The 13,555-nt window shown below is 42.4% G+C and overlaps 1 protein-coding gene across 3 annotated transcripts; it reads left to right on the top strand.

The window, feature by feature from the left end:
* The first annotated feature begins 1,055 nt into the window (after nucleotides 1-1,055).
* PAK1IP1 (PAK1 interacting protein 1) lies at nucleotides 1,056-12,349 on the top strand. Of its 3 annotated transcripts, none has more exons than XM_032649081.1 (10): nucleotides 1,056-1,465; nucleotides 3,551-3,716; nucleotides 7,115-7,235; nucleotides 7,307-7,381; nucleotides 7,900-7,952; nucleotides 8,344-8,489; nucleotides 8,628-8,725; nucleotides 10,544-10,643; nucleotides 11,401-11,524; nucleotides 11,674-12,349. In XM_032649081.1, the coding sequence occupies exons 1-10, from the start codon at nucleotides 1,235-1,237 to the stop codon at nucleotides 11,892-11,894; spliced, it is 1,335 nt and encodes a 444-aa protein (XP_032504972.1). In that variant the 5' UTR covers nucleotides 1,056-1,234; the 3' UTR covers nucleotides 11,895-12,349. The 3 variants fall into 3 exon arrangements, with proteins under 3 accessions (XP_032504972.1, XP_032504973.1, XP_032504974.1); XM_032649082.1 differs by having other exon boundaries at nucleotides 1,325-1,465; nucleotides 3,554-3,716; nucleotides 11,674-12,152; XM_032649083.1 differs by having other exon boundaries at nucleotides 1,355-1,411; nucleotides 11,674-12,152.
* The last annotated feature ends 1,206 nt before the right edge of the window (nucleotides 12,350-13,555 follow it).

Here is a 13,555-nt window from a genome sequence, read left to right as displayed (position 1 = left end):
GTGGTCTGGGACCCAGCCCGCACTCTCCCTCATGGGTGCCTCTATTGTCAAACAGTGAAACTGGTTTTCAAGAGGCTGAGAATGAGCTGGACTTCAGTATTTCAGTGCTTGAGGAGTCCTTACACATGGAGTCGCCAAAGCACACAGAAGACAAGGCTTCCCTTGTGCTGCAGTGGCAACCAAAGCAACCAAAATGAAATCATTTCTACGGTATCCAAACCAGCATCAATTAAAACAACCCTGAGTAAAACACGGACTGACGATTCAGAACACCGGTGAACAAATGTCCTCAGAGACAAGAGGGTCTAAGAGCTATAGGATGTGTTACAATCCATATGGGGGTTGAAGGGTCGACACCAACCTGTGTGTCAACCTCCCATCCGTCATATCCACCCGCTAGGGCGTTCACGAGACTATTTTTACGCTCCAAGATTTACTCTATTAAGTCCGTGCGAAGCTGTGCTAACACATCTCTGAATCTCCGTTATCTCGTGAAAATCTCAAACCCAACTAGGGCTTTGCTTTTACTCACTTTTGACTCTGCACCTAACCTGGGGGAGGTGGTGAAACGGAAATAAATGAGATTTCTTTGTGGAACCTGACCAAGGATGACTATATACCGTTCGTCCTCAAGTAATGTCTTTACTCCCCTCAAGTAAAGGGTCCTCCTCCCTCCCCAGGATGTGCCACAACGTTGGCCAATTTGCCCCCAGAGTTCGACAATCCATAACGGAGCTGCAAGGAAAGGTGTGCAGGACGAGATTATCGGGCCCGCGCGGGAACGAGGGAATCGGACTCCTCTGATAACGGCGAACCCTAAATGCCACCCCTCCTTGTTCCGTTACAGAGAATGTGAGCGAGAAATGTTTATTCCTCGGCTTCCTGCACAACAAGGAGACCTAACTCCTGTCCCGCTATCACCGCCCACTACAGACACGGGTCCACGTTGACCCACAACGCGGAAACACCGAGCCTCCTCTACGCCTTCCGCCCAGGCCTGAGGCTGCCCCGCCCCTTCCGTAGACGTACCGGAAACGAGGGGCTTCCGCAGAGGATGTCCCGCCCACTCGCCTCAGAAGCGCCTAGCTCAAGGCTCCCTAGAATATGCCTGGTAGTCCCCAGGTTTGTTTGTTTGTTTTTCTCCTTGAAATGAGAATCTCGTCATGGGGCGTCCTTCATTATTCCCTTCTTGGAAATTCCGCGTGATCTTCTAGCCCTGAAATCCCTCCCACGGATGCAGGCGCCTAAAAGGCAGCCCCGCGGTCTTGACGTAAACTTGGGCGCCGGCGCAGGAAGGACCCCTTCCTCCCCCTTGCATCCGCTTTCGTCACTACCGGTCTGCGTTGAGCCTGCCTCCGGGAGGAGCCGCGTGCCCAGCTGCATGGAGCTGGTAGCTGGATGCTACGAGCAGGTACTTTTTGGGTTCGCTGTACACTTGGAGCCCAAGGCGAGCGGCGACCAGGAGGTGAGAGCCCGCGCGGGGAGGGGCCGCCGCGGGTGGGGCGGGCGCCGTCGGGTCTGGTTCCCACAGCGCAGCAAGGGAGTGCACCGTCTGATTTCTTAGGGATTCGGTGACGAAGCTCAGGAGATTTAAAATACACGTTAGCCTTTTAAAACACGGAAAAGGCATTTCATACGACGAGACGATGCCTGTCTTGCGTAGTAAACATTCCGACTACTGTGCACGAAGGAAGCTGGCATTTCTGCAAACGGGCCAGTGGGCCGTAGATTATGAATCCAAGTTGACAGCCCGTGAGGTGTTCAGGGTTTAATGAAAGAACAGTTCGCCCTTTCACTGAATTTACGTTCCGGTATTTTACAAAATATTTGAGCTAAATCCGGAAAAACTCCTCACAGATAAAGTGACACCAGTTCATTATTGGGCCCTTACGGTGAGGCCAGTACTTGCAGTGAAGGTGCAAAGAAGCGAAAGGCATGGATCCTGCACTGGAGATCTTCCCGACATAAGGAGGAGAGGATGAGGGAGGCAAACACGTGCAGAAAAATTACAACAAAATGTAAGAATTTTACTGGGTGTGTGCGTTAAAAGGTTAAGTAAATTAGTAGTAGTGAAGCAGATAGGACATACCCAGGACTAGAAGCAAGATCCCTTAACTTTTAGTCCTGTGCTGTTTTTTTTCCCCTAAGCAGTCCTAGGTATTTCCCAGAAACTTGTTTCTTTGAGTACTTGTTTACGAAGAAGTCAAAGTGTCAGTCTTGAATTAACTAGAAAATTGGAAGTATATGACTTGACTGATTGTTTTTATTTATTTTGTTTTCTACTCTGGTGGTTAATCTGCCTTTGGCTGAAAGGTACCTGTTTTGAATACTCAAAGATGCTGCTGCTGATTGTGTTCTTTCTGTAATTACGTTGCGTTCCATGCTCCAGACACAGAGTAGTCCTCACAGCACCCCTCTGAGGCAGATACAGTTATTCCCATTTTACAGATGAGGAACCAGAAGTTGAGATAGGTTAAGCGACTTGTTCAAGGCCACAGAGCTAATAAGTGGCAGACCTCGGACTCAAATTCCCAGGTGTCTCTGATGCTTGAAGCGCTTAACCATTACCCAGTACTGCTTCTAAACCTAGTCAGGCAATATTCCAGATAACCAGCCTTCCTTCTGTAATATGCACAAGCAGAGGTTGTTCTTTGATTTATGGCCATAGCAGCTCTTCAGGAATGTTGTACCTTTACTCAAAAGAGGCCCCCTGGGTCCTGATTGATGGAAGGGCTATCCTGCTGTCGTTTTTAGGAATTAATTTGCGATAACACATCCTAAGTGTGTCCAAACATGTTTGGTGATTTTTTTTTTCTTTGTTGGTTTATTTGTTTTGCTAATACTTCTTGATGCACCTCCCTTAATTTGTGGGGTATGTGTGTGTGTATTCAGCCGTCATCCTTCGCACTCAACCGGTCACACTTTCCAATCCAGAAGTTTCATGGCAGCAAGCATAGAGTTCTCAAGACCTCATCTTTGGTCATTCTCTAGGGCTCATGTTAGTATTAATGCAAATCCCGTTCATTTTTCTTTATAGGCGTTGTTATGTTGATACTTATCTCTGTGACATCATATTGTGTCTTGTCTGTCCTTCCCACAGGAATGGCAGCTCCCTTAGGATGAGGACTTTTGTTTCTTTTGTTCTCTGCTCTGTATCAACTGCCTAAAATGGTGCCAAGCACATAGTAGTTATTCAGTATTTGAGTGAATAAATTCAAATCAAGATTTGGACATTTGAGTGAATGAATGGTATGGAAGTGTCACATCTAAGTAAACATATTAAGGAGTTAAGGATTTGGATGGGACCTTAAAGTCCCTGTAGCCCAGTCTTCATAATTGTTTTGATACTCAGCGATGCCTTCCCATCTCCTGCTTTACCTTCCTTATTCAATTCTCAGATTGTTTGTGTGAATCTACCTTTCATTGCATAGTCTTTTCTCCATTTGTAGGATCTGTTGAGAGTTTTCATAGATCGTGAAACCACTTATCTCTTTGTAGAGAACTACGATACGATCGTGGCATGGCACTGACTGTATGTATCACTCTTTAGCAGAAATGGACTCCTGTGGCCGACTTCACTCACCATGCCCACACTGCCTCCTTGTCAGCAGTGGCTGTCAGTAGCCGTTTTGTAGTCACTGGGAGCAAAGATGAAACCATTCACATTTATGACATGAAAAAGAAGGTAGACCATGGGGCTCTAGTGCATCACAATGGTAAGAACATTGTATTCTTCAAGACAATAATGTTGAGGTATTATTACTTTACGGTTTGACTTCAGATGAACAATTCATTAAGTGTCTGATACGTAGCAGATTCTGTGCTAGGAAATACAGAAATGGAAAAAATGTGGTTCTTTGTCCTTAAGTTATTCACAGTCTGTATTGGGACAGAAGGGAGGCACTTAACCCAGACTAGAGGGCAAGGAGGAGGAAGCAAGTTTTCATTGAAAACTTCCTTAAAATGACACCTGCATAATTTTATAAGAAAAGTATCAGTTGTTGGCTAGGTGAAACTTGCAAGGTAGAGAAAAGGACATTCCAGGCAGAGCAGGCAGTGTGACGAGCACAAGTGGTAGCATCACATGAAGAGCCGACTTTATTGAGGGCCATCAGGTACCCAGCGGTATGCCAGGAAGGTATAGTTGTATCGTCAGTTCGCAGAAGAGAAAGCCTAGGCTCAGAGATGTTCCATGACTCGCCCAGAGTCACAAAACACTGGAACTGGAACTTAACCCTAGGTCTAGAGCCCGTTTTTTGTTTTTTAAAAAATATTTATTTGTTTATTTATTATTTGGCTGCGTCGGGTCTTAGTTGCGGCACACGGGATCTTTGTTGCGGCGCGTGGGCTTCTGTCTAGTTGTGGTGCACAGGCGCCAGGGTGCATGGGCTCTGTAGTTGCGGCCCGCGGGCTCTCTAGTTGTGTTGCAGTGTGTGACCGTAGTTGCCCTGTGGCACGTGGGATCTTAGTTCCCCGACCAGGGATCAAACTTGCGTCCCCTGCATTGGAAGGCAGATTCTTAAGCACGGAACCACCAGGGAAGCCCGTAGAGCCTGTATTTTTAACCACTGCTGTGTCTGGGGAGCTGTAAGGAGCTCGCTATTATGAGAGGATTGGAATGGAGTTGGGAGTGGCTGGAGAAGTAGTTGGGGCCAGATCTCGGGGGCCCTTGCGTGGAGGAGGTTGGGGGTTGAATGAGAAGGAGGCAGCAGCGCTGACGAAGGTGCTCGTGGTTTGGATGCCTCTCCTGGAGAGGTGCCAGGAACAAGTAGAGGACTGACGAGGGCCTGCCGGACTGAAGTTGGAGGCTGTGGATGGACTAGCATGTGTTGCAGTAAGCCACAGACATTTCTGGAGAGAGAGGACGGTTACTTGACGTGTGCAAGAGAAGGATCGATTTACAAGGGAATTGAGGGTTTCGGAGAAAGAATAGGTTGTCAGCCTAGAGAAGATAGGGTGTCAAGGGTCTGCAGATCTCCAGAGTAAAAAAAACCAGGTGGATTGTGAGTGGAAGAAGGGCTGGGACGATGTGAGGCTGTGGTCAGAGGGTAGAGTTAATGTGGAAAAGCTCTCGGTGGTAACGGTGTCCGGGCTTTAGGGGTGAGGGACGAAATACAGAGGAGGCAAAGGTTACTGGCATCGAGGAGGTCGGGGGGCTGATCCGCAAGCCACAGTTGTGTGTTCCACGCCGATGGTGCAGTTGACCGGGGTAATGGGAGGACCGAGGGACAGAAAGACTGAACAGGTAATTTTTTCCCCGGGTATTGAACATCATGTGCTGTTTTCACTGCATTTTCCCAGGGGACAGAGGAGGAGGGGTTTCACATGTGTTCCAGAAGGAAAAGGGAAAGGAAGAAGGAACTTAAGGTAGTAGAATCACTTAAATACATACTTAGTTTGAGGAAACTCAGCCAAGCAAGTTAGTTTCCTGCAGTGAAAGGCAGATAAAGACAGGTACCCTTTTTCTTACACTATCATATATTTCAGAAGTTCCACACCAAGCATTGGCTTCTAGCAGTAAATTTAGAGTGATCAACGTCTTTCTTATATTAGATGGTCCTTAGCTACTTTGACAGGTGTCTCGCTTTTCAGCAGAAGCTCGGCTCTGAGTGATTTCAACGTACGTTCCTTTTCCTCTCTGTCTCCTAATCCCAGTTCATACAAGGAAGCCTCCTCTCTCCCATAGGCTTGGAGGAAATAAGTTAAACGAGTCTAGTCTGTCCAAACCCATTGGTACAGGTGTTCAACAAGAAGGGACTTAGAAAGAGTTTGGATAGGGGATGAATTAAATAGGGTTCCTGATTTCCTTCATTCCTGGTACAAATCCTGTTTTTCTAACAGTTGGTAATAGATAAGCTCTTTTCCAGGGAACAAATGGAGTCGTGGAAAGAAGGAGTAGAAGATGTGGGAAAGCAAAATTCCCGAAATGAGAAGTAGGGAAGGAGGAAAACATGGGCAAAGTGGCTGAAGTTTCCCCCTTTGAGGAGAAGGGAGTCCATAAGCCCACATATTATTAGTGCTTTTTGGGGGTGCAGAATTATTCCGCACAGATCTCTGGCTCTTTCAATATAAAGGGCAGAGTGTAAAGGATTGACCAGGAGGTGTGTAGATGGACAGTAACGACACAGGGGTTCACACTCTTATTCTGAGAAGGACAAAATAGTAAATATTTAGGCCTTGCGGCTCTACAGTCTCTGTTACGACTACTCACTTTGGCCGTGCCAAAGCATCCGTAGACATTTTGTAACTGAGTGAGCATGGCTGTATTCCGGTAAAACTGCATTTGCAAAACCAGGCCACCAGCCAGATCTGGCCGGCAGGCAGTGGTTTGCCGACTCCTCAACTCTAGGGCAATTAAGCTGGGTGACACAAACTTCAGAGGATAAGGAATCTTACTTGAGGACTGATTTGAGGGATTGAGTACTGGGTTCTTCCATCACCTCACCTCGCTCCAGCCTTTCAATATTTGAGGAGCGCTGTAGGGGAAATTCATGGGCGATCCAGGCTTCAGTTTGAGTGGAAGGGAGTGCAATGTTTTGTAAAGAAGTTAAAAAGATGTAGGAAGATTTGTTAACCATGGAAGGAGAATACAGAAGACATAATTAGTGTATTGTTTTATGAAATTGTAATAAATTCTTATGACAGTGAATAAGAACTGTGTAGAAGTCAAATCAAAAGTAGCTCTGAAGGCATAATAACTGCATTATGGGTGGTTGGGTAGCTAATTCACTGTTTGGAAAGTAGAAGTCGTATGGCTGTGCGTCTTGGTTTGACGCCCAGATTAGCTGGTTAGTTTTGTTGGACTTCTGCTCAAACTATCCTAGCCAGCCATCTCCAAAATTTATGATTATGGGGATGTAAAGCAAGAAAGTGAACTGATTAGTTCAAACCTGTATCTACAACTAGAGAAACGCTTTGCTGAAAATATTTACATAGGCTTGAGATTGTATGATCTTAGATGAAAAACAAACTAATTTCTTCACCCAACACTTTAAGGCATGTTTCGGTAATATTAAGATATTGGATGTTTTCTTACTGCAGCTTAGCCTTCAAACCAGAAATGGAGTTTGCACTCAAAATGAAGTTAGTTCTGCCTGTCTCGGTTTTTCCACAGGCACAATAACTTGCCTGAAATTCCACGGCAACAGGCACTTGATCAGCGGGGCGGAGGACGGCCTCATTTGTGTCTGGGATGCAAAGAAATGGGAGTGCCTGAAGTCGATTAAAGCTCACAAGTGAGTCCAGACTTCCCCATCGGCCTCCAGGTGCCAGTCAGGTTGGGGACTAACTGTCAGTTTCCTTTTAGAGGACATGTGACCTTCCTTTCCATTCACCCGTCTGGCAAGTTGGCCCTGTCTGTGGGTACAGATAAGACATTAAGGTAAGTCATTAAGGCCCAAGAGCACCTTTCCTAAGCTGTGGTCTTCGTTCTCCAAGTATAACGAGAACCCACCCCGGGACATCTTTTACTATAGTAGTTAGATTCTGTTTCTGTATTGTCTCACATTGTCAGCCATTTGATGATATTTTGACACAAGGGAGAGGTTGAAAGCTAGTGAACCTTTTCATAATGGAAAAAAAACGACAAGCTCTATATTCAAACATGCAAGTTACATTGCAGTTGTAAGCTGTGAAGTAGAGGGTGATCCTAAAAAGAAGAGTTTTAGGGGGTGAAACCTTTTGAAAATACAGTGGACTCAGCATACATAGGAAAGGGCTGTGGGAACAGAGCGAGTTTTAATCTTCCTTGATAATACTTCACATGGTGCTGTAAGAAAGAAGGCAGTTCTTCTGAATAGCCAAGTAGTTAGTAAATTTTCATTTGAGTCTTCCTTAAACTTACCTTTATACCCGGTCAGAGTTGGTGATTATGCCGTAAATGAGCTTCCTGTTTTGCAGAACATGGAATCTTGTGGAAGGAAGATCGGCATTCATAAAAAACATAAAACAAAGTGAGTATTTTTGTTTGAAATGTATTTGAAAATTTGATGGGACGTGAATATATATACACACATTCTTGTGAGCATGTACACATACATTTATTTTTGTGCGTGGTGGTGGTTCCCTCTGAGAGCAAATGCTTTAGGTTAATTTCTTTTCCCACTTTAGATTGGGATTCTTGGTGTGGCTCTGCCACCTTCCAGCTGTATGACCTTAATGAGTCTTGGAACCAGTTCATTGTTTACAATTTAACTCACAAAATACGTGTTATAAGTTTGTTGTGAAGATTGAATGGGATAATGGATGTGAAAATGCAGTGTAAATATTTGCTGTTTTTATTATGACCCTGATCAGTTTTTTTTTATTCATGAAATACAACAGCTTTGTGCTTTTAACTTACAGATGCTCACATAGTGGAATGGTCCCCAAGAGGAGAGAAATACGTAGTTGTCATACTGAACAAAATAGATGTCTATCAGCTTGACACTGCATCCGTCAGTGGCACCATCACAAATGAAAAGAGAGTATCTTCTGTTACGTTTCTTTCAGTAAGTGATCGGAAATCAGTGATGGGAGTTTAGTATGTGTGGTGATATTGTTGATGACATTGTTGATGTCATTGTTGATGACATTCTGGGTACTATGTTGATGACATTCTGGATAGTATTCTGTTTTTGCTCTCCTAGGAATCTGTCCTTGCAGTGGCTGGAGATGAAGAGGTTGTAAGATTTTTTGACTGTGATTCACTAATGTGCCTCTCTGAATTTAAAGCTCATGAAAACAGGTATTTTTTTCACTAATCTCTGTGCATGTACGTGTAGAATCTCTTATAAATGCAGTAGCTTCATAAAGCAGGGTATATGTTTTTTATGAACGACCGCAGACATAGTCAGACATGTCTACATATATATGATTTCTGGAACCTAAGAGGATAGTGGGCATGTTGTTGTCTTGGCCTGAGTGATACAGAAGTGGTGAAGTTGTCATCAGGACTAGTCACTTGCACAAGATATTTATTTTCCCAATAATTTCATTAGACTTGAGGCCTGAAATCCTCAATCCATGCTTGAGCAGGGAAAAACAAACAGTCTTGAGCTCTGCCCCTGACCACTCTTGTCCTTTTACTTTATTCTCCTTGTCCACTTCTAGCACCTTTCTACGCTATTTGTTTTTCCTGCAGGAGAAATAAATGACATATTGACCTCTGTCTTGTGCCAGTTTGTTATCTCTTGCTCACTGTATCTCTGGGGGTAAATGTGAGTCTCAGAGTAAACGGTTAAGTAACTGGACCAAGATTACCCCCCTGTTAGGTGTTGGAGCTGGGAGTCAACCCAGTTCTGTCTGCCTCTGCCTCTGCTGTTTCCAACTGTAATTTTGAAAAAGTCGATTATTGATGGTTATACTTTAATGTGTTTTATTTGCCTATTCTTTTATGTTTCAGACAACTCTTAGTTTTTATTTTCTAAATAATAGTTCAGCTTTAAGAAATCTCTCTTTGTAAATACTCAGAATACTGCAATCATTAGACAGGCCCTAGTTTTCCCCTGTATTGAGAAATGAACATATTCTTCAAGGCCGTATAGCACTTACGAAATTTGGCCATTCATTCATTTAACGAGTATTCACTGAGCATCCATAATGAAATACTGCAACAAGAGCTTGCACTCTCCTGGCTCTTATCTTGTAGTGGGGCAACAGAGAGATGATAAACAAGCAGGTAATTGTAACAGGAAGGACATGGGTATTATGATTTGGGAATAACACGGGTAACTTATTTAGATAGGTTGATCAGGGAAGGGGGAGTGAGACCTTAGGGATAAAGGAGCTATTTCTAAGAAGAGGAGAGAACTGTACGCACAGTGGCCCTGAGGGAGGAAAGAACTTGGTGTATTTTAGGAACAGCTAGAAGACCCATGTGACTGGGTCAGAGTGAACCAAATGGTGCATGGCCTTGCAAGTCATGGTGAGGAGTTTGAATCTTATACTAAATGCCTTTGTAGATATTGGTTTATCTATGTCCCACCACTTCCTCCCTCTCCCGTGTTATTATAAAGTAGATCCAAGCTTTGTAGAATTTTAAGACTGGGAGTAACATGGTTCGATTTTTCAAAAATTGTTAGGGGGCAAAAATGGAAGCAGCGAGGCCGATTAGTTTACTCCGTAGTCCAGAAGGAAAATGATAGTAGCTTAGACTATGGGTGGCGGCACTGAGGACAAGAAAAACAGATGCAGAGGAGGAGGCCTCGGGTCATCTCTGTTGTCTTTTCTCTCGGTACTGACCTTGTAGTTTCCTGAGGTGAGGGGCTTTAAGTATCTTTATTTCCTTTATGATAATCTGATGATTTATAGTTACCTGTCACCATCTTTTCAACTTTTTCTTAAGGTATCATTGACAGTCAATTTTTTCTTGGAATTTAGACCTTGAAAATGACTCACCAACTCATGGGAGCGTGAAGCATGTTAAATTTTAGGCACTGTTCATTGAGCAGTTTGGAAATACTTGAAGCATTGAAAAGTCAAGAGACTGTGCATAGAAGCTTTCTAGCAGTATCATACTATCTGGAAGAAAGGGTCTTTTATGGTGTTACTATTTCTATCCTAGGGTAAAAGACATGTTCAGTTTTGAAACTCCAGAGCATCATATTATTGTTACAGCATCGAGTGATGGTTTCATCAAAATGTGGAAGCTCAAAGAGGACAAGGTCAGTGTCTCAGCACAATGTAAATACACTGAATGGGAGTCTTACTGTCAATATTAATTTTGAGTTAAGTGAGGTGGAATTTTTTTTAAGGGTCATAAGGCATAGATCTTGAAACTTTTAAAATCTCTTCCAGGCATGATTGACATTCGTGGTTTTAAAGTTAGGGTTCCGTAGCACTGCCTCAGGAGTTGGTATTGGTGAGTCTGAGCTGACAGGATTCCAGAACTCCTGCTGTTAAAATCAGAGAAGCACGACTTTCTTCTCTTTTGTATATTGATGTTCTCTGTAAGATTTTGTTAAATAAACATAGTGCCATTACTAAGGAAAAAAAAATGGGGAATTTTTGATCAGTTGTAGAACTAACAATAGTTTTGAAACAGATAATTGGAAACTTAAATTCCCTTTGGTAGTCTCCCTCTTACAGATTCTTGGTTTATTATTCTTCATTCTCTTATAAACACATTCTGTGACTGTGGTTTGTTGAGTACCTACTTTGTGCATGGTTCTTTGTTAAACCCAGAAATGACCACAATGAAATGGTCGCTTTCCTTAGTGGAGCCCTTCTTAGAAATTGGCTCTCGTGAAGGACTTAGTCAAACCAGTCATGAATCAAGATAATACATTTCTTCTAGGCAGTATATTTTATACTCAAAATACAGTGTAAGTTTTAAATTAAGGTAACATGTTTATGGAAAAATGAAAGTAATATTTAAAATCCCTCTGTGTTAGTTATCACGAATTGCCGGTCCTGTTTCAGGGGGTTTCCCCGTCTTTGCTGTGTGAAGTAAACACTAACGCCAGGCTGACATGTCTTGGAGTGTGGCTGGACAGAGTGACAGACACGAAAGGAAGCCTGCTTCCAGCTGTAGAACCATCTCCTGGTAAATGAAATTGATCGTTTACAGAAACTAAATAATCTGCTATCTCTTTGAATCATTAAAGTGGAGGAGATCCAGATGACTTTATTGTGGGCTTGTGTTTATTTCAAAGGGAAAAACACTCTTTAAATGCAATGTCTCTTGTATTTTAGTAAGTAAAAAAGAACAGTCCGAAAGGAAAAAAAAGGAATCTGGCCGTGAAGTCCAGGAGGAAGAAAGGCAGCTAAAACCTGACACGAAGAAATGCGGTTTAACTGGTGACAGTAATAAGCCAACAAAGGGAAGCAGCCTGATATCAACCAAGAAGAGGAAAACAGTAGAAATGTTAGAAAAAAAGAAGAGCAAAAGGAAGAAAATACGAATGATGCAGTGAATCCCAGATTTCTCCTAAGAGAAAAACTTTCAAATGTACTTTTTTTTTTTTTTTCTGAGTAAAAGCTAGGAATTTCTTCTTTTGAAGAAAATGTACAGCTTAAAAATCACTTTCAGCATTTTGTTTTTTTAAACAGTGGTAAAACTTTTTGATAGGCAATATTTTATTAATTATATATCATGGCAATATATAGTATGTTAATGTATAATACATAATTTTTACTGTTGTGTAAGGCAAATAAAGATCTTTCTCAAAATATTATAGCTTAAAATAATACAAAATCTTGAATGCATTTCTTTACCAGAAGTAGATCAAGGAATTGTTTTTCAGATTTTTCTCCTAAGTGAGGGAAGAATGAAAAACCTGCATTACTTTGGCTTTTTCACGTGGTTCTAGTAATTTTAATGCGGATTTTGTTTGTTTTGGTAACAAAAGATATAAAAAGATTTTCATACCAGGAAGTATGTTAAGACAAGCTTAAAAATTAGATATATAAAATAAAATATGTATGTGTAAAGCATATGCTTAAGTTTAGGGCTATGTACATAAGAAAGTTAAAGAGAGGCTTCCAAACTTCATGTAACTATTCTGTTTCCAAGCAGTGGTTTGTTTAAGAGGTTACTTAAGGACAGGAAAATGACATTTCCTTTTTTTATTTTCCCATCTGTTTCAGGGCATCCAAAAAACTCGCTTAGCTAATCTTCTGACAAAGGTGGTCTTAAAACTAGCCGTTGATGATACTCTTTTCTTACCTAGAAAATTAAAGCATTTTCCTTAATGGATTACTGGATGTTTTGAAGAGACACAGTAGCAGAGGATTTATAGGTCTGACTTAGCTGGGAAGATGTTAAATCCCTGAGGCCAGCAGGGGACTCCCTCCTGATTAGGCAAAATGAGGATCTTAACACTTGGACACTAAAGTGCCGCTCACTTCATGAGAGGAAATCATCTAGGAAACGAACCAAACCATGTGTCTGACATTTCCATCCAACTCTTTGTTGTCTTACTTCAGGCCTGTAAACAAAGATGAATATAGGTTTGGTTATTTTGTTTTTGAGACTTTACTTTTTTATAGCTGTTTTGGGTTTATAACAATATTGAGAGAAGGGACAGATTTGCCACTCTGTTCTGTTCATCTCTCCCCATCTCCACCGCTGATGATCACTGAGCTTTTTCCCATCTCCGAAGTTCTGCCTTTTCCACAGTATCATGTAGTTAGAATCATGCAGTATTGTAGCCTCTTCAGATTGGCTTCTTCCACTTACTAACATGCACATAAGCTTCCTCTGTGTCTTTTCATGGCTTGATAGTTCATTTCTTTTTAGTAATAAATAGTACTCCATTGTCTGGATGTACCACAGTTTACCATTCACTACTGGAGGACGTCTTGGTTGCTTCCAGGTTTTGGTTTACATATAAAATTGCTATAAACCATGTGATTCGAACATTTTATTTTGGTCTGCGCTTGTCTGCTCAGTGACCTCTGGCAGAGCTTGCCTGGTAGTGTACTTGGAGGCCATTGCACAAACCAGTTTGTATGAAAAAATACCTATTTGGGGGGAGTCAGGTTCATTTCCTTTTCCTCCTCCTAGGGATGTATAGTCTGTTTATAATCTCAACCATCTCTGTGCTGGATTGTCTATTTTGATATTAATGTATGA

The sequence above is a fragment of the Phocoena sinus genome, chromosome 11, assembly GCF_008692025.1.
Source record: "Phocoena sinus isolate mPhoSin1 chromosome 11, mPhoSin1.pri, whole genome shotgun sequence".
Taxonomy (NCBI): Eukaryota; Metazoa; Chordata; class Mammalia; order Artiodactyla; family Phocoenidae; genus Phocoena; species Phocoena sinus.
This window is presented reverse-complemented; position numbering and strand designations above follow the sequence as displayed.

Bases quoted from the DNA above. Each gene is read 5' to 3' on its own strand.
- PAK1IP1 (XM_032649081.1), top strand. From the start codon at position 1,235: ATGCAGGCGCCTAAAAGGCAGCCCCGCGGTCTTGACGTAAACTTGGGC. The intron at 7,382-7,899 runs GTAAGTCATTAA...CCTGTTTTGCAG, and splicing joins GGTACAGATAAGACATTAAG to AACATGGAATCTTGTGGAAG. The intron at 8,490-8,627 runs GTAAGTGATCGG...TTGCTCTCCTAG, and splicing joins CTTCTGTTACGTTTCTTTCA to GAATCTGTCCTTGCAGTGGC.